The 24,755-nt window shown below is 42.8% G+C and overlaps 1 protein-coding gene across 47 annotated transcripts in view; it reads left to right on the top strand.

The window, feature by feature from the left end:
- Positions 1–24,755, top strand: part of ANKS1B (ankyrin repeat and sterile alpha motif domain containing 1B) — a 1,028,420-nt gene that overhangs the window by 991,997 nt on the left and 11,668 nt on the right. For 35 of the 47 annotated variants that reach the window (XM_070254099.1, XM_070254092.1, XM_023631262.2 and 32 more), the window contains 3 exons: positions 5,851–5,862; positions 6,769–6,855; positions 14,049–14,186. In XM_070254099.1, coding sequence (XP_070110200.1) covers positions 5,851–5,862; positions 6,769–6,855; positions 14,049–14,186 — 237 coding nt within the window. The remainder of the gene's footprint in view (positions 1–5,850; positions 5,863–6,768; positions 6,856–14,048; positions 14,187–24,755) is intronic. The other 12 variants (XR_011433608.1, XR_011433612.1, XR_011433607.1 and 9 more) reach the window with 1 other exon arrangement.

The following is a 24,755-nucleotide window of genomic DNA, read 5'->3' as shown; positions in this document are numbered from 1 at the left end:
TGTGTAGACAGGCTGCCCTGGTAGAATCAGTCTGCCACAGTGCCTAGAAACCAGCCGGGGCTAGAGGAATGGAGGTAGAGGGCATCGTTTGCGCTGTGCCAGATTCGGCCAGGCTGTGTGAGGTGTACTGACAGTACAGTAGCCATGTCTTATGCCAGAGGAGTAGTTTGAATGGCCACTTGCCCACTCTCTGTGCTTGTCATGTGGTCTTAGTTATGCTCTGTATTCCCCCAGCCTTTGTGTCAGAGTTCTTATGACCAGAAAAGCCCTCGAGAGGTCATTTAGCCTCATTGCCCAGCCGAATGAGACTTACCCCTAAGTCATTAGTGACAGATGAGAGTCCAAACTATTTTTAAAGATATCCAGAGGGAGAAACTTCCCAGCTGCCCCTAGTAATCATTCTGCATCGCCCCCCCCCCCCCACCACCACCACCACCAAGTCTTTCCCTCTCATCTCAGTGCTTGCAAGTTTCCTGTTGCAAAAATGAAGACCTAACCCGTCTCTCCTTAAGGCTGAACAATCACAAGATCTGTGAAGCTTTTGTCATCCCGCAGGAATGTCTCGGTGTATTTCTAGTCACATCTGTGGTTCTCCTCCGAGTTCTTCAAGGCCTCCATGCCTGGCTCTGGGCACCAGGGCTCTGAAAAGTTTGCTGAGCTCTGTGTGTGCTGAGAGTCTGGCCCTGTGGTTCTTTATAAAGCTAGCTTTGTGCTTGTTACCTTACTTTAGTTCATTTGCTCGTTCATTTAACAATCATAGATTTCAGCTGTTGTTATATTGAACCCTATGAAATTGATGATAAATTTAGCCATTTTTGACCCATAAAAATGGCAGATTCATAGGGCTCAACCTAAGACCGTGTGCTAGTCATTATGGGGGAGGCAAAACAAGAAAGCTATGGACCGTCCTCAAGGAACTCCCCGTGTAGTGAGGGAAACAGACCCTCCAGAGCAGGCCAGTGGAGGCCAAAAAAAGGGGTAGAGGCTCACAGGGCGGGCGGGGGGAGCCCAGGAGGAAAGCCATCCCCTCAGGCTGGGGACCAGACTACACTTTCCCCAGAAAGTGACATTTAAACTGAGTTCCAAAGGGAAAGAGTTCGTTTCAAATGGCTGGTTTGTGGTCTGCTTTTTATTTCTTATAATCCCCACAGCATAGTTAGTTTCGCTGCATACAAAATCACCACAACAGTCCTTGTTTTGTGTATTTTTTTAATCATTTGAAAGTCACTTAGGGCTACCAAATGTAGTTGTTTGATCCTATTTTAATTTACTTGCTGAAACTGAATATTCTAATTAAGCTTTGAAACCAACTAAGGGAAATATTACGTGGTAAAATTAATAGTTATGACTCGGCACTAAAGATCTAACTAGAAAGCATTCTCAGGGTAGCCATGTGTAGGTTAAAAATATACTCTAAGTTGGATGGCAGTCGACCATCTGGAAATCTATTCCCCCGTCTGCGCTTAAAGTACACTGGAAACGATCAGGGTGTTGTAAGAATGAAGGGTCAGTGACGTCCTCGCCAGGGACTGCCTCACTCGTCTCCCTCTCTGTGCTGATTATGGGCCACAGATGAGTCTTATTACGAACATAAACTCAAAACCAACATTCCAGCTCACGACTGAAGTGCTCCCGGCCGTAAACCTCCCTGCTCCTGTTCCCGCTTGTGCCGGCCGCGCGCTGGGATCAGCCCCTGCAGCCTCGAAGGGATCTTCTCGCACTGTTGCTTCTGCGTTAGAAAATGAGAAGCTGTTTCTTTCCGGGGCATGCTGTAAAGCTACAATAAAAGCACCAATGGTGATTTCTGACTTGATTGTAGATTCCAAGCAGTTCTTAATTTATAATTTAAAAGGAAAAGAAAAAAGATGTTTATTACTTTCCTTGCTGAATCCAAAAATCCCTCTTTTTAAAAAAAAATTTCTAAAAGTCTTCAATTACTTTATCTATTAAGAACAATATTTCCGGTGTCCACCTTGAGATACTAAATTATGATCCCTGTTCTGTGTGATGCTCACAGGCAGTATAAACGTAAGTGATAAGTATAAGGCTGGCTTTGAGTTTAAGTTGCATTTTGTTTTAGGTTTTAGAAATGTAACATTTCTATATAACTAAATATTGTTTCTCTTGGAATAATGAAAGAATGATAATCTTCATTTGGGAAATTGTGAACAAAATACAGTTGAATGGCGCTATAATGCTTTTAGCAGGAGAGCAAGATGCTGTAAAGGTTAAGTTAATTTGCAGCGTTACCCATGAGTATTCAGCTGCTTAGGTACCCAGAGGTCCTCATTACAACTTAGTCTCTGCTGTAAAGCTGGCACTGAAGGGGAGGAATTTCAGGACTCGGGGAAACCTCCGAAATTCCACAAAGAGCATGGCTTAGAAAAAAACTACTAGGAGCAAGAGAGAACCATAAAATAAGGTTTGCTCTGAGCATTTTACTGTGGAACGGGCCTGAAGAGAATTCTGTCTACACAGATAAATACAGACTGAGTTTTTAACACACATGTATGGGAGTACTGACTATTCAGAAACCCAGCAAATCATGTGGATAGGTCATAGAACCAATGTTTCCTGAGAGCCAGTGCTTTGTAACTTGAGCAGGGATGTCCAGACCAGGTGCCTTCGTGCTCCGGAAGGAGAAGAAGATGGTGATTGCAACACGGAAGAGAAAATGGGCCGCATGGGACTTGGGCTGCCTGTGATAGACTGAAGCTCTATGCTCACATTTCCATATCTGTAAAGCCTCCATGGAATAAAGTGGGCGCTTATTAGATTTCTTGCCTTCCTGATTCGTCTCGCTAAAGACTCAGTATATTTGCCTTCTTTCTGTGCATTTTCATCTTTCATTAAAATTATGTATGAAAAGACCTCTTTGAAAGCTTTGTTAAAGTATCCCATCAGAAAATCCCCAAAAAAGAGGTTAGATTCTTATCTCTGGTAGAAAGTATAAATGCCTTAAAGAAGGAGCATTACCTTGCAGACCTCCTACAGTCCCTTTGAACTCCGTGGCTGCCAGTGTCCATCATCTTCTCCTCAAGGTGCTCAGTGGGGAGAGAGGTGCAGTTTGGGCTCCAGATTGGAATGTGTGGCCACCCCCAGCACTGCCATTCCTAGAGGCCTGTGTGGAGCCTGCATCATTGGCACTCCGGTGCTGCCTCCAGGTAGGGAAGCAGGGATTCTTGGCACCCACGAAGGAAAAAGAAATGCCCATCCTTTATCTTTTCTTCTTTGTTCAGCTTGACTGAGCATACGATGTGGCATCTTCGTATCAGGACAAAAATCAGTACTGATGCCTTCATTTCAGCCGGAGAGCATGTGTCCTGACCTGTCTTTTATTCCAGTTCTCTGCTCCCTTTCACTGACATTCGTTGCACAGCTCACTATGTTCTTTTCTCTGTGTGCTGCCACTGTTTTCCTGAAGCTGCTCTTAAGAAAATCAGCAACAAATTTTTCTAGTTGCTAAAGCCAGGGATTTCACCTGAGAAACCCAATGAAAGTAGCAGCTCTGATGTGTGCCAGCCACTGTGCTTGGCAGATTTTTATGCCTTTGTAGTCCTCATGGCCTCGGGCACTGCTCCCACCTTCTAAGGAGTCTTCTCCTTGACCTGGGTGAAACGGCTCTCAGGCTCCTTCCTGCTCTGTCTCAGGGTCCTTCATTGACTCTTCTTTCTGCCCCACCTCTTAAGTATTAACCTTCCCCTGAGGTGTGCCTCTCAGCCCTCTTTTTGTTCACCCCTTGAGCCACCTCGTCTGCTCCCATCTCCTCAGCCACCCCCCGCCATGTGGATGGATTTCCAGATCTGATTCTTATTTCTAATTTCCTACGGGACATCTCCACCTGATTATCAAACTGAGCACATTCAAAAGGATTTCATGCAAAAGCATGCTCCCCTCTCGTGTTCCTTATTGCAGTGAATGGCCCCTTGGTCATTGGAATTGTGGCTCCCTCTTCCATTGTCCCTACTTCAACTGAGGTGCTTAGGGTCGTTCATTCGAATTTACACCACAGCTTCCTGCCCTCTGCAGTCAGCCTCCAGCTGTTCCAGTCCGTCCAACCACCAGAACTATCTTTCTGCGTCACAGATCTGATTGTGTCACCCCCTACTTAAAAGCTTCCGATGGATCCTAGCTTGGCAGAGTAAGTCACATTCTTCCAAACCTACTGTACTAGCCTCATCTCCCGCCAATTACCCAAGCCCACAACATTATTCTCATTTCCAGGCATGTGTATGTGTGTGTGTATGTTGATTCCGCTGCTAAAACAGCCTCTTTTGTCCTCTTTTGCCACCTGGAAAATTCCTGTTCATCCTTTAAGAGCCAGTTCAGTCACTCCTGGCAGTGAATCGGTGTTTGTTGAATGAAAGATTGAAGACTTGCCTCACTTGTGCAAAGTGAGGCTCTCCCTGCTCAGTGCTCTGGAGGCCGTCTATTCATACCTCTGTCACATCTGTCAGCATTTGTGTTGTAGCTGCTTTTTGTATCAGACCGGGCCAGGGATGGTGCTGTGTAGCTCAGGCGCTGCCTCTTCCTCTCCCTCTCTCATGGCAGACATCGTTCCCAATCTCCTTTCCCACTCAGCTCAAACAGGCTCGGAACCCTTCTCAACACAGCACTTGGGACAGCCACTTTCAGCAGACTGGAGTTTGCACGCAGTTTGAGGTCTGTTTGACATCCTCTGCAGTAGACTCGGAATTTTTCCAGCACAGGAGGCTGCCTAATATAACCACTCAGTTGCTGAATGAATGACAAATGGGTTTCTTTTTTCTTTTTTGAGTTTTTCCTAATACTAAATAAAATGTTGATATTTTAATCTTATTTTAGCTCTATATTGTTTCATGTTACAGATAGGTCTGTTCAGGAGAACATATTCATGGCAAGAGATGAATGAGGTGATTTGTTGAAATCCATTGTTACTCTTTGCCAAGAATTCTTCACACACACACATTCCGTCCACCAAGCCACTGCCTGTGCCTGCCACAGCCCAGTGTCTCTACGGAATTCAGCCCACTGCTTTGTCCTAAAATCAGCACCCTGCATGTTGTTTCTTCTAGCATTGCCTCGGAGTTATCTTCCACATTTTCCAGAGTTGGTGGGATAAAGCATTAAAAAGATAAAAGTATCTAACCTTACATTCCAATTTTATAGCATCTCTTTTTGGCAATCACAAAAGAAAACTGGCAAGTCTGGGTAATTTTAAAACTAGTTAAAAAGTACTTCAAGAGAGCTGTTTTTTCTGTATTGTATGAAACATTTCATAAATATTAAATAGTATTACTCTTAGTAATCCATTTTCTTTATCTTTGAACCAGGGATAGTAGCTATCAAAAAGATGTCCCAAAAGTGGCTTTTTTTCCATGGCTCAAGTGAAAGATGCAATTTAATTACCATTATTGAGTTAAATGGGTTTCATTCACACAATCCAACTAAAAGCCTTCTTTAATGCTGGTCACATTTCAGAATTTAAAAATGGAAAATTGGTTAATATAAATAAAGAAATCAAGAAAGTTAATATAATTTTCTCTTGATTCCCTTAATATACGTAAGACAGCTGGTTGTAGAACACTCAAAATGGAAAGTTCTCGCATGTTGGTCGTAAGACTATGCCATGCGGTAAACAGAATGATGAGAAAATAGAAAAAGAAAATGAGAGATGGGGTCTGTAAAAGCCAGCAGCAATTTCTAAAATTACAGTTTCGCTGCATCTCCATCTATTTGTAAAGCCTGTTCTCCATTTACTTTTTAATGAATTTAGGCTGTTGGTGAATTATTGAAATGGTTTCCGCTCACCTTTTTATGTATTTTCTCTCCTATTATGTTCCCACCTGTCTTATCTGGAAAATCCATCAGGCTAACTGTCAGGTAGGTTTGTCTTGATGTTTAATGTGATTATTAGAAGTATCCATAGCAGGAGATGAAGTAAAAAGATTGCTGGTGACCTGTGATGAATGATAAAACTCAACAGAAAAGGCATGTACTAAATTACAGAGGAACTTTTTGCAGATGCATAAAACCATAGAAGCTGCAAGCTCTAAGCCCATTAAGCCAGTGTGAACATCTATCATAAGAACCCAGCCAAAGGGAATACAATGGGTCTAAATGATAAAGTAGGTTACCTGGACTGTCCACTTTTGCTATGGCTCAAAATATAGCCTGCTTCCAGAGGGCTTAATTGTTATACAGTGATATTATATGCTATGTGGTCACAAGCGATTCTGCTGTAAATATACTATCAGCTTTTACGGATTTGGCCAGGTTCAAGAAAAACTCACAATGATGTATTTTAAATCCGTATTTTAAGTACTTATTCAGACATACCTTTTGCCTTAAAGAAAGAGAGTGACTAGGAAAAAAGGGAGGGTGTTGGTATATATTTTGTTAGTGCTAAACTTGCCCTTGGAGTTAAATCTAACATGATTTAACTCTAGTCAAAAGAGTAATCGCTTGAAATTGCAGTAGGAGACAGAGCTGTTCGTTTCTCCCTTTGGTGTCAGGGAAAAGGAGTATTCCTTCTCCCACATGAAGCAGCAGAACAAGCTCTTTTTAGATCCTCAAGTGCAAGACAGACACTTTATAAGCCTGAACCACAGCTAAGCCCAAGAGAAGAGAGACATACATTTAAATTAGGGTGTGTTTGGTGTGTGTTTGATGTGCGTGTGTGTGTTGTTTTTAACTTGAGCTCATTTTTATCTTTCAAGGGGAAAAATTACGTGCTTCAGTTGCCATGCAACACCAACAGTTCTAACAGCTTTCTAATTTTAATTCCAGAAGTCTACAGAGCAAATGAAGAAGGTCCCTACTATTATCCTTTCCGTCTCTTATAAAGGAGTCAAATTTATTGATGCAACAAATAAGGTGGGTACCATACCTCTCTTTGGTTTGACACCAGATACAGTCCTGAGTATATAATCTAAAATCCTTTGCTTCTTGTCATACCCAACATCCCCCACTTTAATCACTCCCCACTCCCCATCTTCAGGCTCCCTAAACACAACTGTAGATACACACACACACACACACACACACACACTCATACATATATATAGAAGGGCACATTTCATTTGGGGGTCTTGATCTAGCATTCCTACCCATATTTTTCTTTCATTTTTCCATGGTGACTTCTCTAATAGACTGTGGCCACTCATTATTTGGCATGTCTCTTTGGGTCTAGAGAACATTAAAACAGAAAAAAAAATCATGCATGGACTGAAAATGCAGCAATGTCATCATTCTTCCATCAGAGGAAACTTGCGAGGTGAAAGACTGGAACATTTGTCTTTCCGTTTCTCTAGAGATGTATATGTGCTTTCTTTTGATGTATGTAATGAATACCTGACACAAGGAGCACAGTCTCTGAGTTTTATATTTTATAATTGCATTTAATTCTCAACTATTGAGGTGGAAGAGAGGGTTTCAACTATATTGTTTTCTTAAGAGCACAGTCAGAAAAGCAGCTCAGGCCATGCTGTTACTTTGTTCTCATAGTGGGAATAGTTTGTGAGTTTTAACGTCGAGTGTGGACAACTAAGTTGCATTTTACTTAAAAAGCATTTAGAGTCCCTTCCTTGGTGAAGATGACAGAATGCCAGTGCTAGACTGAACACTTTCGCTCTCCATAAACCCAAACCCCACCGGTTCCTCCTCACAAAACCCCAAAATGTCCATGTGTTTTATTCGTACATCCCTCCAACTGATAAAGTGTAGAAAGAGGGAAGAAGAGGTGATCCCCCTTGGTGAATACCATTTGTTTTCTGGACTGCCTCCCCCGTCCTCCCACCTGGACCCACTCCATTTTGGAAAAGGCAACAGAAGTCATGAAACAGGTGAACTTAAACAGTGGTAACTTACGGCTGAATTTAGATTCCAGGGAAAAGTCCCATGGGCAATGACCCTTGGATGTCTATAATAAACCTGAGCATCTGAATCGACCAATTTGAAGTTTTCCTGATTTGTTTTCTGTAACAAAGAAGATTGCTCCACCAGCCGTCAGATAAGCCCAAGCTCCCCAGATCTACTTAGGAAAGCAACCTACCACTTTTAGAAACAGTTCTGATGATCATGCTGGCTGATGATATCCAAAACATACTCAGAATCAGATGCCTTACGTAGAATGATAGTTTCAACTCTGCAATATGTTGTTGACAGTTATTGTTGTCAGATTACAATTGTGGAGACTCTAATCAGAAAAATCTCACTTGATTTGCTTTTTTACTTTTTGGAAGCAACTTTAGTTACTGGTGCACACACTTTCTTTCTCCTTAAATTACAGTCAGTTCATTTAAAAAGTTCCTAAAGTTTATGGAACTCTCATCGAAGATACCATTGCTATTGCTGAATCTCAATTTCAGGAAGGGCTTTGGCATTTGGATATTTTTCCCTAACCTAGAGCAACTGTTTCTACCCCATTTGCATTTGACAACCATGAATAGCAATAAATTTTCACTATGTGAGTTTGACACTCTCTTAGATTAACAACCTTAGCAGGCTTGGAGTCTGAGAATTTCTAAACAAGTGATATTTGCCCTGAGTAGTTCCCAGAGTCTTAAGGCTGTCATTCCATGGAGCTGGTAGTATGACTGGATGCTTCTGTATTAAGAGCAGCCCCTCTAACCCACTCTCTATGATCAGAGGAATGAGACAGCTCTGTCGGTTTTGTTGCATTTTGCTTATGGACACATCAAGGGTCATAGAACTTGATCTCCTATACCTTGAGACATTTCTGGTTCAATCGCCAATAACTGGATGAGTTATCCATAGATCTCTGCTCACTGATGACTACTCTTTGGAAGTATAAGCACTGAAAGATATGCAAAAGATAATTGTGTGAATAAAGACACTAAATAAAGAAGACCAGCATATCTTTCAAGTCCTTGTGATGTGGCCCCCAGCATATTTTCAAAATCTAGAGCAAAGGCAAAATGCATATGTTGGTGGCAGGTGGAGCCAACCTCTCTATGACTATATGACAACATGGGCCTGGCTTTTTTAGGAATTTGGGGACATTGACTTCAACATTGACAGTTCTACCAGGACCCCATCCTACTGTCCTGCAAGGTAGCTGATCTACCCCAATCTAACAGTGGATAGGGAGAGAGTGGGTGACTCAGGACCATAGTTTAGTAGTTGGTATGTGAGAAGCCAAAGCAGAGAGATTGTAGTAGAAAGGTAGAAAAAAGGAGTAGTGTAAAGCTACACTGGTGGACTTGGTAGTAGGCTGAGAAACCCTTCCCCCAGCCAGGGCTGAAGGACTGGTTCCAGAAGATGTGGAGGATCCATCACTGAAGGATCATCCACAAGTTGTGGCATGAAAGGAACTGCGCTCATACACCTAGATTCTAGCAGCGTCTGTGGTGGCATCTGTGTGACACTTTGTTCTGTAGCAAAGTCCAACCTCTAATTAATGCCACAGCAGGAAGGGAGCACACTGATAAACTCCGGAGCCTGCTTTCAGTGTGTACCTGAGATTCTCCCCTGGGAAATGTTGTCTTGGTGGGCTACTTTGATTTGCAGTGAAGGACTTGTGAAGTGTAGACATTTTTGAAGACCACGACTTGAGGTACTAATGGCCACTCAGCCTGTAATAAGGCACAACCAAAAGTCACACCTTAATATTCATGTTTGATGTTTTCATTGTTCTTTATTCTTAAACAGTCCACTCCTCACCATCGTGTCTCTTTAGCTCTGCCCTGGTGAGACAGAGAAGGGTGTTCAACCTGCACTGGACAGGGAGAGACAGGCCTCAGGCCCTTCACTAGGTGACTGCCCCACAGTCACACAGCCAGTTGGTCATGGAGTGGGACTGAAACTTGAGTTTTGCGGTCACTACCCTAATGTTTTTTCTATTACTCCACAGCTACCTTCCACCAATTAGTTTGAAGTGCAGTGGATAATTAATTTTGTGTTAATTACTCTTCCATTCCTGTTAGCCCTATTAGACTATGTGAAAGATGAACCCTCCAGCAAAGCACTTCTTTCCTTTTACTGTGATAAATAAATGGCTTTGGCTGAGTTCATGGGGAAGGGTTAGGTGCCTAGTTGTAAACTCATAAATTTATCGCCTAGCAACTTAGGAAACAAATTGAACCACTAATCCCTATTTAAGAAAGAAGAAGGAGAAAATGATCTTGAATTAAAAATGGAAGTTGGAATAGATTTAGTACTACAATGTTATAGATAAATCACACCAGCTTTCTGTAGACCCCTAACCCGAAGGTCACTTGAACATGGCATTTGACCCAGAGGACTACGACTATTGAGTTACGGACCCATCTTCAGGTCAGCAGGGTCTTCCAAAAAGTGACACAGTCCCCACATCCAGCTCACCTGAGGGTGGCTTGCATTTTGCCTTCCTGCTCTGAGCCCCTCTTCAGTCTTCCCATCCAGCTAAATTAGAACTGATGCATTGCTGGAGTTTGTCTTTGTTTGTCTGGTTCTTTTTTTGAATGCCAGCTTCAAACGGGGCTTATGCTATTCTTTTAGGCATAAAATTTTTTGGAACATTTGCCTAAACTAGTGCCCATTGTTTTTTATAGCACCTGCTTCTCCTAAGAAACTCCGAGTCAAATTAAGAACCCACTAAGCATGAGTGCTGTCCTCATCTGCATCTGGGGCTCAACAGGGCGCCACCAGTTAGCCCAGGGCCAGGGCTCCTGCCTCTATCTATGGGTCCCTCTCTGGGGGTCACTGCATTCTCTCACACAGAAAAGGCCTGGCCTGAGGAGGAGATTCAGGAGAAATGCCCTACTCATCAGAGCCCAGAGTGAGGGAAGCGAGAGAGGCCTTTTTCTAGGATCCATCAGTTCATGATCACACACCGCTCTTAGAACCTCTGTATTAATTGACTGGACCAAACAATTCTATTCTACACCTGACAGCCAGACACCTCTTTAGCAATTTCTCAGCATGATGAAGGGCAACAGACAGGAAAAAAATCTCTCCCTGCTGAGGGGTACTACGCTGCCAAACTTTCTATCCCAAAGAAAGGGCAGTGTGAGCCCCTCCCCAGTCCTTCTCTTGAGCCTGTTAAAAGCTCAAGTCTCCTTAGACCGTGCTTAGATATGGAGGCTGAGCAGTGTAAGAGGAGTCCACTTTAAGCTGTAGTACATTCTTGTACCTCACAATGATGTCAGCTTTTAATTTGTGAAAGAGCCACTAATTGATGTGTGACAGGAGGCGGAAGGAATGTATGCCTCCTTGGCTTCTTCTCCTAGGAGGAAACCAACCATCCAATCTCCATTAGGTCTGCAGCTGTAGTATCCTTGGGCTTGGATTCATCATATGCATAGAGAACTGGCCTCACTGTTCTGCAAAGGTGGACAATGCAGAGTGATGGCTGTGTTTCAATAGTAAGATCCCAGGTCCTCACCACATCCTAGTACAGCAGATATATTGGGAAGTGCTGTTCAAAAATCCTTCCTCCGCGGACCATCCATATGAATTCAGATAAGAGCATATTTTTTAAGTGCCAGTTAGAATGATTAAACATCAGTTATTCTTAACTGAATATAGAATATTTTTGTTATCCTGCCTTCCCTCTAGTTTAAACCTTGGAAACAGAGGAATAAAAGTTTCAACAATGAGCGAGGTGGCTGATTTTGGAATACGGAGCACCATGGAGGAGGGCAGGCCTCATGGGCAGTTAAAAGACAGCACTGGGCTCCTGGGGAATAGAGCAGTGGGGGGTTAGAGAAAATTGGAGGGAGAGTCAAGAAAGACAGAGGAAAAATGTCTTAGTCCATTTGGGCAGCTGTAATAAATTACCACAGACTGGGTTACTTAAAGAATAAATGTTTATTTCTTAGTTCTGGAGGCCAGAAAGTCCAAGGTGAAGTCACCAGCAGATTTGGTATCTGATAAGAACCCATTCTCTGGTTCGTAGACAATCGTCTTCTTGCTGTATCCTCACATGGCAGAGAGAGCTAACCAGCTCTCTCATCTCTTCTCATAAGGGCACTAATCCCATCCATGATGGCTCCACCCTCATGACCTAATCACCTCCCAAAGACTCCACCTCCACACACCATCACTTTGGGGGTTAGGATTTCAAGATATGAATTTGAGGAGGACACAGGCATGCAGCCCATAATAAAGAGAGATCACCAAAGATACATGTTACCTACTTTCCAGTTTTTCCCAGGGCCACAATGCTGTCAGACACCATTGAAAATCATCGAGTGTGGCATCTTGTGAACTGGCAAGATTCAAGGAATTCAGTGCAATAAAAGTCACAGGGCACTTTTCACTGTAACAGTTTCCCAAGAAGTTGATTTACCTTCTGCTAGTAAAGGATCTCAAGAAAACAAAATGTCAATTTAGTTAAAAGTTGGAGCCAATGTTCTATTTCCAGTAACAGTGGATCCTGGACAGGTGAGACCAAATCCACACGTACTTCCTGAGGTAACGGCAGCCCCCAATTAAAATGACGGTGGTGGCTGTCAGCACCTGTTAACATCATACCTGTAAAGACTATGTTGATCTTATTTTTTAATTCATTTTAAGACTCACTAATTCCTAGTTTAGTTTTCTGCTTGAAGAAATGCCATCTGAATGCCAGAAGAGGATCGTGACCTATTTTGAAACTGCATCTTGCAATAGAATGTTACTTGTTTACAGGCGTCCGATTTCAATTTGAGTTGTTTTTGACGGTGCTGCATGTAGTGTCAACATACAGGGCCACAGTGAAGAATGTCTAAATTTCATTTTCTTTTGCATTTTAATTCTGTAATTGCTTCTCAACCACGCAGCTCAGTAGAGTGAGGGACATGGAGTACTTGCTGAGGGTGCTGTCAGGGAAGGACATTTTGTGTTTTTAGGCATTGATGGGTATACGCGGAACATTATATTGCCAACAGGTTACTTAAGACTGTGCAATTAAAATGTAATTAGGCTAACTAAAACACTGAGGGTTTTAGATCTATGACAACTGCAAAAAAGATAAATGAGATATTATAAGATAAAAAAATGACTGTGTGATTATGTGAAATTTTTTGCTTTTTAAATACATCTGTGTATCAAAAGAAGTTTCTAGCAGGGTTTGCAGCCAAGATGAAGTTCCTTGGTTATTTTGTGCTTCAGGATAATGGTTCTTAAACCTTTCCTCACTTACCTCCCACCAGTTATTCTTAGAGGAAGGTTAGGATGAGGGGGCTGACAGGGAGATGGCATGAAGAATGCTAGAGAGAAAAAAATGCACTAATGTTAAACCAGTGAGAGAGAGGTAGGGATGAGGAGCATTGCAGTGGATTTGAAAGCACCTGAGCTGTACAGTCAGACATCCCAAACTTCAGTCTCAGCTCCACATCTGCCCTGCGTAAGGCACTGACACTCTCTGGGTACCAGTTTCCCCACCTGTAAGATGATGATGATAACCACAGGGCCCACTCATAATTATACACATGGTGGATATAGTTAGTGAAGTGGTGTCATCCACAGGACTCTGTGTGAAGCAGGACATCCAAGGCCTGAACATTGCAGTGTGGCATTTCCCTCATTCCCCCCTACACCTTAGCTTCCACAGAGCCTTCAAGAGAGGGCACTTCCACCTGCCTGCTGCCTTCTGTGTCTGCCTTTTCTCTGGGGGAGTTGGGGCAGGGCACAGACAGCGGGCAGCACGATGGTGAGGGATCAGCCTCCTTGGGGCAGTGTTCCTCCCAGCTGTGGACCATGGCAGGCGAGATCCATTCCAGAGTTAGCAGGAGGCAGCGCTGCCTGCCTACAGGTGGACATGGGGAATGGAAACAGTAAAATGCTTAGTAATTACTATCTTTTTAAAAAGTGTCTGCCACCCAAACTGCTCCTGTGCACAGCACCTGGAGAGAACCACCACTCCAGGATGTGACTATTTTAGGTTGTTTTTAATTAAATGAAAACATTGCTTCTGGGCCCAGCATACATTTGCCCATGGATAGTGGGTTGGATCACTTTGAATGTTGCTGGTCTGAAACATTCTAGAAAGTGGGAAAGCAGCTACTTCCTGGGTCACTTACCTTGGTTCTAAAATATGCTGGTTTACAAAGGAAAACAATGGTCCTTTATGTCATTTCTTCTAGAACATAATTGCTGAGCATGAAATTCGTAATATCTCCTGTGCTGCCCAGGACCCAGAAGACCTCTCAACGTTCGCTTATATCACAAAAGATTTGAAGTCCAACCACCACTACTGTCATGTGTTTACTGCCTTTGATGTGGTGAGTAACTACCCTCTTTGGACAGATTAAGTATGTCCCCAAATGTCCCTGGATTTTACTGAAAGCTCAACTTGCAATTAAGATACTTGGCTTGTTTACTAAGTATTAAGGTGTACCTAGTGTAAGGTGTAATGCAGACTCAGCTTTCCTGAAATCTGTCTAGATTTTCACTATCCATTAAGTTTAGAACTCCACTTCTACCTAGTATCTGAACTGTCATTGCTCAACTACTAACTTCACTTTTCAAATGTGACAAATTCCTTTCTTTCTCTGGTAACAAAATACTGTAAATGTCATCCAACTTCTTGTTCCTTTGCTAATGTCTGTCGGTTTTTCTGTAGCCATTTCTAAGTAGTAGCACATAATAGTCTAGGTTTGTTTGGAAGAAAAATAAATTTCATTGCCTCATAAATATTTGTGGTTTTCTGTGTTGAATAGTAGTCAAATTAGACACCTACAGATAGTAATTGGGAACACCAACGTTTGGCCCATTTGCTTGTTCAGAAGTTAGTCTTGTGATGACATCCTTATGGTGTTACACCAATGATAGTCCTATTTGTCATTAAGTCTAAAAACTAAGTCAAATATTATGAACCTGGAAAATGAAAGCAATTCTAGAAAATAGCAAATGTTCCTTTAAGATATGTATGTACCCTCAAGATAGTACAAATTGCTTGAGGATATCTCTAATATAGTCCATTGGGCATTCTGCATTAGAAGCAGACATAACAGATTTGGTTGTAACCATGAAATAATTTGTAATCAGAAAAATTTTTAAATATCACTTTAATTTGATAATTCTTCTCTGCTCCTTGCGTTTGAAATACATGTTTAAAGAATTACACAGAAATTGCAGTGTAATATATTCTTGGGAGGCCAGCCCACAGTTGTGTCATGGGTAAGACTGCTTGAAGCAGTCTTTTTCAGTTCTGACAGACACCCACAGACCCACTGTAATCCAAAATTTACACCATCCTGAGGTATGTTAGTGAGGCGCGTGCCTGGAGCGTTTGTGTCATGCTGCAGTGGCTCCTCCCTTTCAGTTTCTGAAGACTGGAAACAGGTAAGACTGTTCATGTGCCTTCAAAAAATTCCTTCCGTTTTGGGAGGCATGAGGAGAATAATATAAAAGTGGAAACAGTAAGGACTGTAAAGCAGAGCCCTCAAAGGCTGCTCTAAATATCTCTGGTTTGCAGGGGATCAACGGTGTGGATTAAAGTCATTTCACTCAGGGTTTACAAGCACACGCAGCATTAGGTTCTCGTGCCTTAAACATAACTTGCTGTTCTTGTGAAATACAATTGTTTCTTTAAACAGTAAAATTCCATTCTGTTTATGTATATTTTGGTTTTCACGAAACACCTTTCTCTGTGGGAGTTGGATTGGTGTTGTAGAGAAAACAGGCAGCTCAGAGTTCGCATCCTGACTCAGCTACCTACTCCCTGATCTTAGACAAGTTGCAGGACTTTTCTGAGTCCTGATTTCCTTTGTCTATAAAACAGGTACAAGGATTTGTGCCTCACAGGTTTTCATCAGGAGTGGAATGAAAGAACATATACGTGGAGCACTCATAAATGATAGGTGTTCAATGTTAGTTCCATCCCACCTCTTCTCTCTGCCAATGTCATGATTGACACCTGGCCCTTTTCCTGCTAAAAGACATATAGATTTGCCACAAGTGTGTTTATGGCCCAGAGTTTTCTGACTGCCCTTGTAAAGGAGCTTAAAAAATAGAAGCAATATATAAAACAGAAACAATAGAAAGAAAACATTGGCCCTGCAGGCCGTGTATGGGTACATTGCTGCTATGCAGTGTTTTCACTGATATCAACATTAATATTCTGATACTTTTCAGGATCAATTTCAATCTTTCCTCGAGTATTGCAGCATTTCTTTCTAAATTGGTTTTTAAAGTAATATATAGTTAATATGAGTATCCAAAATATTGTTCTACACTCAAACTAAAAATGATACCCATGGGTCATCTGCCCCCTTGAGTTTTTTAGCTATGTATATGTGACCCCAGAATATGGAGGTGAAATGTGGGGAAAAAATGATCTACTATTTAGTTTTATGATCAACATGATTCCCTGATAAATTTGGAAATGTGTGGAGAATTCTTCCTCTTTTATCTTTTCATCCAGATGTTTGATTTAATGTGGACATTCACTAGCTTAGGATTCTGGTATCAGCTCCAAAGGATTTTCATCTTACACCACAAATCCACCATTTTAATCCCCTCTAGGTGAACACAGTTTGTCTAACTTCAAAAATAGTAACAAAGGCCACCAGCCTTGACCTGGGCCTTTGAACAATTTCGAGATGCAACAAGCTTGGCTTGCACTAAAAAAAGCCTCTTTGAGCATGGATTTTGAATCTTTATGTAGGGCAGTTCCATATTCAGTCCAGTCCTGAAGCCTTTAGATTCTTTTGATATGAGTCAGACTCCTGGGCTGCCCAAATGGCAAAAAAAAAAAAAAAGAAAAGAATACCTTAAGTATACATTATACGTTTAATCTTTTAGCTAATATGTATGAGTACATATTTATTTTAATTGCAAAGTTATTGTCACTTTGACCTTGTAAACCTTTTATGGGTCACAAAATGTTTTTATGAATATCTGCTGTCCTCAGAAAATTCAGGGATGTCTAGGATGCTTCTGGTTTATGGAGACTTAGATTTGAAATTCAGAGCCTTTCCCGTAGAAATCCTGTGGTCTGGGAAGGGAGGCCCAAGCCCCCCTACAAAAGCTAGCATGTAAGTTTAACAGAGTTCACTTACTGTGGGACAGTGGGGAGACTTTCACATGCTCAGACGCCAGGAGTGAGTGCAGTGGGTCATTTTTCCCAAGTTCATTTGGCCTTGGTAGCCCCTCTTAGAGAGCCCCTCGCAGGGGTGGCCTTCTGCAGAACACACATTAGGAAACGGTATACTTTATGAGCTATAAGCCTGTTTCCATTACTTAGAATCTATGCTAAATTCAGCTGGTGATATTTTCAGTCTTAGATGACAAGTAGATGCAAATAAAGACTAGAGCAAAAATGGAATTAGAGTTCCCGAGAAAAAAGCCAATGTATACCTACCAGCAAGCACCAGACCTACTCTGCCTTCTAGACTCTCACTATTGTGGCAGCTGATGTCTGTTCACAGCTCTTACTTGCTAGGCCCAGAACACATCTCACCCACTCTAGAACAGAAGGCTTTCCAACTCCACCGTACAGGCAGTGAAAACCTGGGAGAAAAGGGAGCAGTACAATTGGGCAGGAAAGAAAGATGTGTTATGAGACTAGGACTTGTGGGTTTAAACATGGATCATCTTTTCTCTCCTCCTCACTTGTGTCAAATGAGTGAAGGAGAATTAAATGCTGCTAGGATTACAAGAGGGAGAATGGATATTTCAGTGGCCACCAGATCCCAAGGCTGCAGTGACCATCCTTAGAAGGCCACCGTAGGTAAGAGACAAACCTAACCAAGGTAATTTGGAATTATCGCCTTCTATGTGTTATTCACTCAGTTAGTCTAGACTTCTAAGTAATAGAATTGAGATAGGTAGATCAGAAAGATTTTAATGCATTCTCTCTGGGAGTATTGGATTTATTTTAAAAATCTGGGAAGGATTTCATTCAATAGTTTCGAAATATGAAATGTGTGGGGTTTTTGGTTTTTTTTAAAGATTTTACTTATTTATTTTTTTCCCCTTTTTCTCCCCAAAGCCCCCCAGTACATAGTTGTATATTCTTCGTTGTGGGTCCTTCTAGTTGTGGCATGTGGGACGTGCCTCAGTGTGGCTTGATGAGCAGTGCCATGTCCGCGCCCAGGATTCGAACCAACGAAACACTGGGCTGCCTGCAGCGGAGCGCGCGAACTTAACCACTTGGCCACAGGGCCAGCCCCCAAGGTTTGAGTTTTTTTAATACCATTAAAAGCCATGACTGCCGCTGGACCCTTGCTAATTCCCACTTCTCTATAAAGAATGTTTGCAGTCATTGATATTTTTAACCTTGCTCATTTTTCTCTTACTTGCAACTCCCAAATTCTCTAATCATCAGTGTGCAGCACGTGGTGCGGCTTAGACTGGGCTCAGGCCTGTGTAGGGAATGTGGAAGTCATGACACGGGTGGGCAGCACATGTGGGAGACGAAGCTCCCTCTTTCCTGTGCTTTCTTCACTGAATGTGGGCCATGAAAGGATCTAAACTGGGAGAAACAGAAATGACAAAATGCTGGAAAGCATGGTCAGCAGACTGTGTGATAGCATTTCATAGTACTCTCCCATCGATATGTCCCAGCAAGCCAAAGCATAGAGGAAGAACAGGAGAGTCAACCAGCTGTCATGATCAATGAGACCCATGCCAACTTCTGACTTTGGCTCTGCTACCAGATTCCTTCTTGGTTTTCTCATCAGTTTAGTGAAATTAAAATTCCTGAGCCCTTTATTTTTTCCAGTTTTATTGAGATATAATTGACATACAACATGGTATGTGTTTCAGGAGTACAACATAATGATTTGATATATGTATATATTTTGAAATGATCACCACAGGAAGTTTAGTTAACATGCATCACCTCACATAGTTACAAATTGTTTGCCTTGTGATGAGAACTTTCAGATCTACTCTCTCAGCAACTTTCAAATGTACAATACAGTATTATTAACTATAGTCACCACACTGTACATTACATTGCCGGGACTTAGTTATCTTATAGCTGGAAGTTTGTACCTTTTGACCACCTTCACCTATTTCACACTTTCTTAAACTCTGAGATTATTTCCATGGAGTGGTTTGAGGTTCCTGATGAGAAGTATTTATGGCTTATGTTGCAGAGGATGCCCGGCAAAGTGGAAATTTTAAGGTGCAAGAGAACTTCTGTTGTTGTTTTTGATGTTAGTTGACCTCTGACAACTAGATTAATACTGTACGTGGAGCTAGCTGGTCTCTCCCATTCTGTTTCTCATCTCTTCTACCTGAAAATGGTCCTCAACCTATTTGGCCATGATACTATGAAAATACTTGGCAATATAAAAAACTGTTAAGGTTCATAGAGCCCTCAAGATGGAACTGAAACACTTTCCCTGGCTAGTCTCCCACTTATAAAGCAGCAACCTCCAGGTCAGTGGAAGCCACTCCCTGGCACTGTGTAGCCAGCTGAAACTCTTCAAGTCAGTCACAGGAGGGATCCTGCTCCCGAGAGCAGTGACTGGCCCTGATCAAATTAAAAAGGCCTGTGGTCCTTATACACCATCACCTGTTCACCTACCAAAAAAAAGAATAAACTGGGGACCTGCCTCATGGCCTAGTGGTTAAGTCTGGGGCGCTCTGCCTTGGCGGCCTGGGTTTGGTTCCCAGGCATGGAGCTATACCATTAGGTGGCGGCCATGCTGTGGCAGCATCCACATACAAAATAGAAGAAGGCTGGCACTGATGTTAGCTCAGGGCAAATCTTCCTCAGCAAAAGAAAAAAACAGTTCTAAAAAGAAGGAATAAATTAACACCACTGGGTTGCATTTATCCGTATCTCCTCTCCATTGGCATAAATCATTGAGAATTAATCAAGCCATAAAGCCAAAGGTGGGTGCATAGTCAAAGAATAATGCTCTTTTTTTGCTTTCATCCCTATTTTGGGGGGAAGGGAAGAATGGATGTTATCTGTGCCTTAAATCAATTTCGTTTTCTGTAAAGTTAGAAGTAGGCATTCTGAAATTTTTTTCACAGATTATTTTGCAGTGTTTATACATGTATTCATTATAACCTTGTCCCAAGTAACTGAAAATCAAATGTCATGTTCAGAGTGTGGCCTTTAGGATTCAGCCTGGTTTTGAATCCCAGCTCAGCACTTCTTAGCTGCATAATAGCCTGGGCAAGAATGCCTCTCATCCTCAGTTTGCTCATCTGTAAAACAGAGATAACAATAGAACCCACACCTACAGTTATTGTAAGAGTAAATGATCTCACACACATCCATTTCCAGCATGTGGTCTTCAACCAAGCTTTAGCACTGAGGACAAGAGAGCAGTAGTAGCTGTTATGGTGGTGGTTGTATTCTTGTTGCCAGGCCCTGTGAGAGGAGTTATGTCCCAGTTTGGGGTTCACTACATATGTCTGCTGCAGCACTATTCCACACCTGAGGAGAAAAGTCAGAGTCCATATAAAATACGTTTCTTGAAGCCCTACCATGAGTCAGGCCCAGGTCCCTGCTCTCCAGGAGGGCATAGTGCAGTAGGAGAAGTAGGGACGTTACAAATAGTTGCGATACAGTCCTATCCATGCCATCCTGGAGTTGAGCCAGCACCCAGCAGGGCTGGAGTCCCCAGAGGAAGGACGCTCAGGCTGGAAGTTGAACGTTTAGTCTGTGTGAACGTGTGGTACTTTTGGAGGTGTGACAACTCACTAATTCCCTTTGGAAGGATGAGCTCGGGGCATTAGACAGACATCTGCAATAGCAAGAAAAGTCATTTATATTTACTGTGTTTCTTAAGCCAAGGAAATGGACTTGTCCGTATCAGAAAGATTTTCAACAGGGGTTAAAATAAAAAGGGTTTTCGGTTTGGTAAGCGCCCCTTTTCAAAGGCGTCACAAGTCAGTGAAGGGTTTACTGTAGCTTCCACTAGGAGCTTTTCCTTTTGAAGAGTGGGGAGAGGTTGAAATCCAGCAAATCCCTCTCCTGCTCGCCCCTTCCCCAAATCCCTGCCAAGTAACAGGATAGAAATCCATCGTGTTTCCCTCCTGCCCTGGCAGGCCAGTCCCTCCAGCACAGGTGTGAGAGGCCTGCTGTCCAGTCACCTTAGGCTGTGCTTCCATGTGGACAGGTGACCACGGGGCACCAGTGCATGATCTTCATGGAGAACCTGGAATGTTATAAGAAAGCAAGTCATGATTTGGCGAGCAGAGCCAACCACCTTGCTGTCTTTCGCTAAGCCAGTGCGGACTCATATACTCGGGGTGAGGCATGCAGTTAACCATTAGCAGATATGGTGGAATGCTCTGCGCCCCTAAAAATCTGGTGTTTGAAGAAGATTTAATAGCATGCAAAAACCGTTCATGATTTCATGTTGCATAAAAAAGCAACTTATGGAACTGCATATAGAATATGATTCTAATTTGGTTTTAAATTCACATATATAAATATTCATATAGCATATAAAAGTGTGTATGTATACAAATGTAAAAAGAAGATAAACCAAAATGTAGCCTTGGCTGTATCCCAGCAGGAGACTTTTTACAGGTGATTTTTATTTTCTTCTTTATGTATTTTCAAAATTGTCTACATGTATATGATTAGGGGAAATATAATTCCCCTGTTATAATTAGAGGAAAATATTAACTTCATGATTCTTTTAGTTAGCTGAAATTAGCCCTAAAGAAGCTGTCTGCATTTTGGCCAGTTGATATGTCAGCCCTGGATCAGAGAGGCATCTTAGCGGAATGCCTAATATTTATTTCTAAATGCTGAAGACCTGTGAGTGGGCAGTGTTTATTTCTGTAAGTATAATCTATCAAGATTAATTTCTGGCTTGTGTTCCAGAGAACTAACTATAGGTAAAGCTAAGGAGATGTCAGTGAATTCTGTGAATATGCCCAGAATATTCTCAAAGTTATTTTTGCCTCAAGACGTGGGTGAAGCAAGTTGTAGATGAAGCTTACCCTAGGTCTTAAAAAACAAGAAATACAGGGGCCGGCCCCATGGCCCAGTGGTTAAAGTTCTGTATGCTCTGCTTCCGTGGCCCAGGTTTGTAGGTTTAGATCCCGGGTGCGGACCTGCTCCACTCATCTGCCACACTGTGGAGGCGTCCCACATACAAAGTAGAGAAAGATTGGCACAGATGTTAGCTCAGGGCTTATCTTCCTCAAGCTAAAAAGAGGAAGATTGGCAACAGATGTTAGCTCAGGGCAAATCTTCCTTACAAAAAAACAAAAAACAAGAAGTACAAGCAAAATACAGGCAAAAGAGAAATGTAGCTTCTTTCTGGACACCCCACCGAGGACCCAGATTGAAAAACACTTTCCTTTGTCTTCAGGCCCCTAGTGGCATTGCCTGCATTTGTTCGGCATTTGTTCATCCAGGTCTGCCTGTGGGAGAGAAGACAGAGGGACAGAATTGCCTCTGGCCATCCATATTCACTCTTGTCTCACCCTTGAGGTGCAAGCCCTCTTATCTCAGGGAACGACCAGGTGGCTTCCTTTTTTCAATTCCTCCAACAAACATTTGTTGAGTGCCTGATGTATCCTAAGCCCTAGAGATGCAAAGTCAAATGAGACTCTAGTCAGCCCTCAAGGAGCCCAGTCAGCTGCAGGAGTTGGAGCTAAAATGAGAGAATCCTGGTAAATATTATGCAGAAGGGAGAGCTGTGCCCGAGGTGCTGTGGAGCCGCCCAAGGAGGGACACCTGGCTTAGCCTGGGGAGTCAGGAAAGAGGATTCAGAGAAAGCTCCTGGAAGATCTAATGCCCCAGATAAGTCTTGAAGGATGAGCAGTAACTCACTAGGCAAAGGTGGGAGATGGGAAAAGGATCTGTTGCCAAAAACAAAAGCCAATTTTGTAATAGACAAAATGCTTGACCAGTTGGAATAGTTTTTGTGGTGATTGTTGCAATGAGGACATCCTCTGAGATGAAAGCCAGCTCCTTGGTCGTGGCATCTCTAAGCACTGGCTGGTGTAGTGTTGAGCCCTGAAGTCTGGCCTCTGCATAATGTGCTACTATTTAACAAGGTGTCAGCTGTACATACATCTCTAAACTGAATCTATGGTTGGCTGGGTAGAGGACAGACAACAGCTTCTTCTAATCAGAGAATCCTGGAGCTTCCAGGGTGGAAAGGGACCTAAAGGTCACCTAGACCGCCCCCTTCTCAGTGCCATCTCCTCAGTGGCAGTGATGGGTGCCATAGGTAGGTAGACCATGGCAGATTTAGCCCGTGCCCACAATCCAGGCGTGGTCTTTATTCACCAAAACTGGCATAGCAAACCTCTGAGGTTCCTCCTAATGCCCTGGGCTTCCCTGCCATGCCCGGGGCTTCCATTCCCTTTCCTTGATTGTCTGTCTTTGCACCCTCTTCAGGTGTGGGTAACCTCTGCCAACTCCCAGGTCTGGGCTCGTAATTTTCCAAGGCTGTGGAACTAACGCATTTATTTGTTCCTTCAATTCCAGTCATTGAAATATGGTGGTTGTTTTTTCTTATTGCTAATGGAAAGTTCTGGTAGACAGATCAGAATGGTCCATTTGTAAACAGCAACCTCCCAGCCTAGATCAGCAGGGCCCTCTCCCCCTGTGGTGTCCCCTCCCCCCTCAGCTGATTCCTTTTTTGTCACTTTTTTGTACCCTGATGATATGGAGGCTAATGTCTGATGTATCTTGTCAGCCATTTTGGCAGTAGTAGATTAAACAAAGTTAGCTCTCAAATAAACGTTTACGTGAGCAAATGGACACCATTTATACCATGCCTCCTTCCATGAAGGATTGGAGGCAGCCTACATGAATAGGTGTGATAACCCTGAAAATAGAAACACACACGGATCTGTATTGGGGGAAATACAGACTAAAAGGAAGATCAACACCAAGAGAAGAGTTTTAACATCAATATGCAGGCCACAGAGTTCTACATAGTTGTTATAGCTGGACCACAGATTTGGCTCTGAGCTTCCTAGAGGTCAAGGCAAATAGGGAAATACAGTCATTACATGATTTATATTTCCTTGAAAGAAGAGTAGAATCCATCCTCTCAGAAAACAACACTTCAGTGAGACTTCAGTCTGAAAGAACTTTTTGTCCTGTGTCTCCTGAGGGGATGTTGTGTGATAGTGTCTTCACTAACATTCATACTGTGAATCTCCAAAACGCAAGCTGGTTCCTTAGAAGGTCCCTCAGTGAAGGGGGGTGGGGGGGACAGAACACCAACAAACTCATGAAAGGAATAAGGCAGGATAGCCCAGTGGCACAAAACACAGGCTAATCTGAAGTCAGATCTGCGTTTAAATCCTGGCTCCGCCCCTTACTAGCTTTGTGAACTTGGCCAAATTTGTCACTCTCAGTGCTTCTGAGCTTCTCACACGTGAAGTGGGGATGGTAATTCCTCTTCTGGAAGGTGGTCGTGAGGGTTAGGTCATCTACAGGAGGCACTTAGCCTGGGCCCTGGGGCGTGGCAAGCAATGTCATGTGGTAATTGCTGCTGCAGTTTTATCATCATTGTGAGAGGAAATAGCACGTGGTTCACGTTCACAGGTGGTCTGACTTGGTGCAGGGATTACGCACAGATACAGGAGTGGATGCGCTGCGTGTCCATAAGTTAATGTCTGCACACAGCATTTTTCAGCTGGACTTAATAGAAGTTGGACAGTAGAAGGTTCGACTCTTTGCTCTGCTCTTGGAGTATAGGTATTGGGGTTCCAGGTTAAAGGAAGAGCTGAGTATTCTGAAATTCAACTGGGCAGATGTTAGAATTGACATCTAAATCTCAAGAGCCTAAGCAAGATTCCTGGCCAAATGGATGGCCAGCCCCACTGGTACCTGAGGTGAGCCATGGTAACACCGACAAGCACCTGGATTTTGCCTGGAAAACAGTCCCCAGCCCTCTCTG

The sequence above is a fragment of the Equus caballus genome, chromosome 28, assembly GCF_041296265.1.
Source record: "Equus caballus isolate H_3958 breed thoroughbred chromosome 28, TB-T2T, whole genome shotgun sequence".
NCBI lineage: Eukaryota > Metazoa > Chordata > Mammalia > Perissodactyla > Equidae > Equus > Equus caballus.
This window is presented reverse-complemented; position numbering and strand designations above follow the sequence as displayed.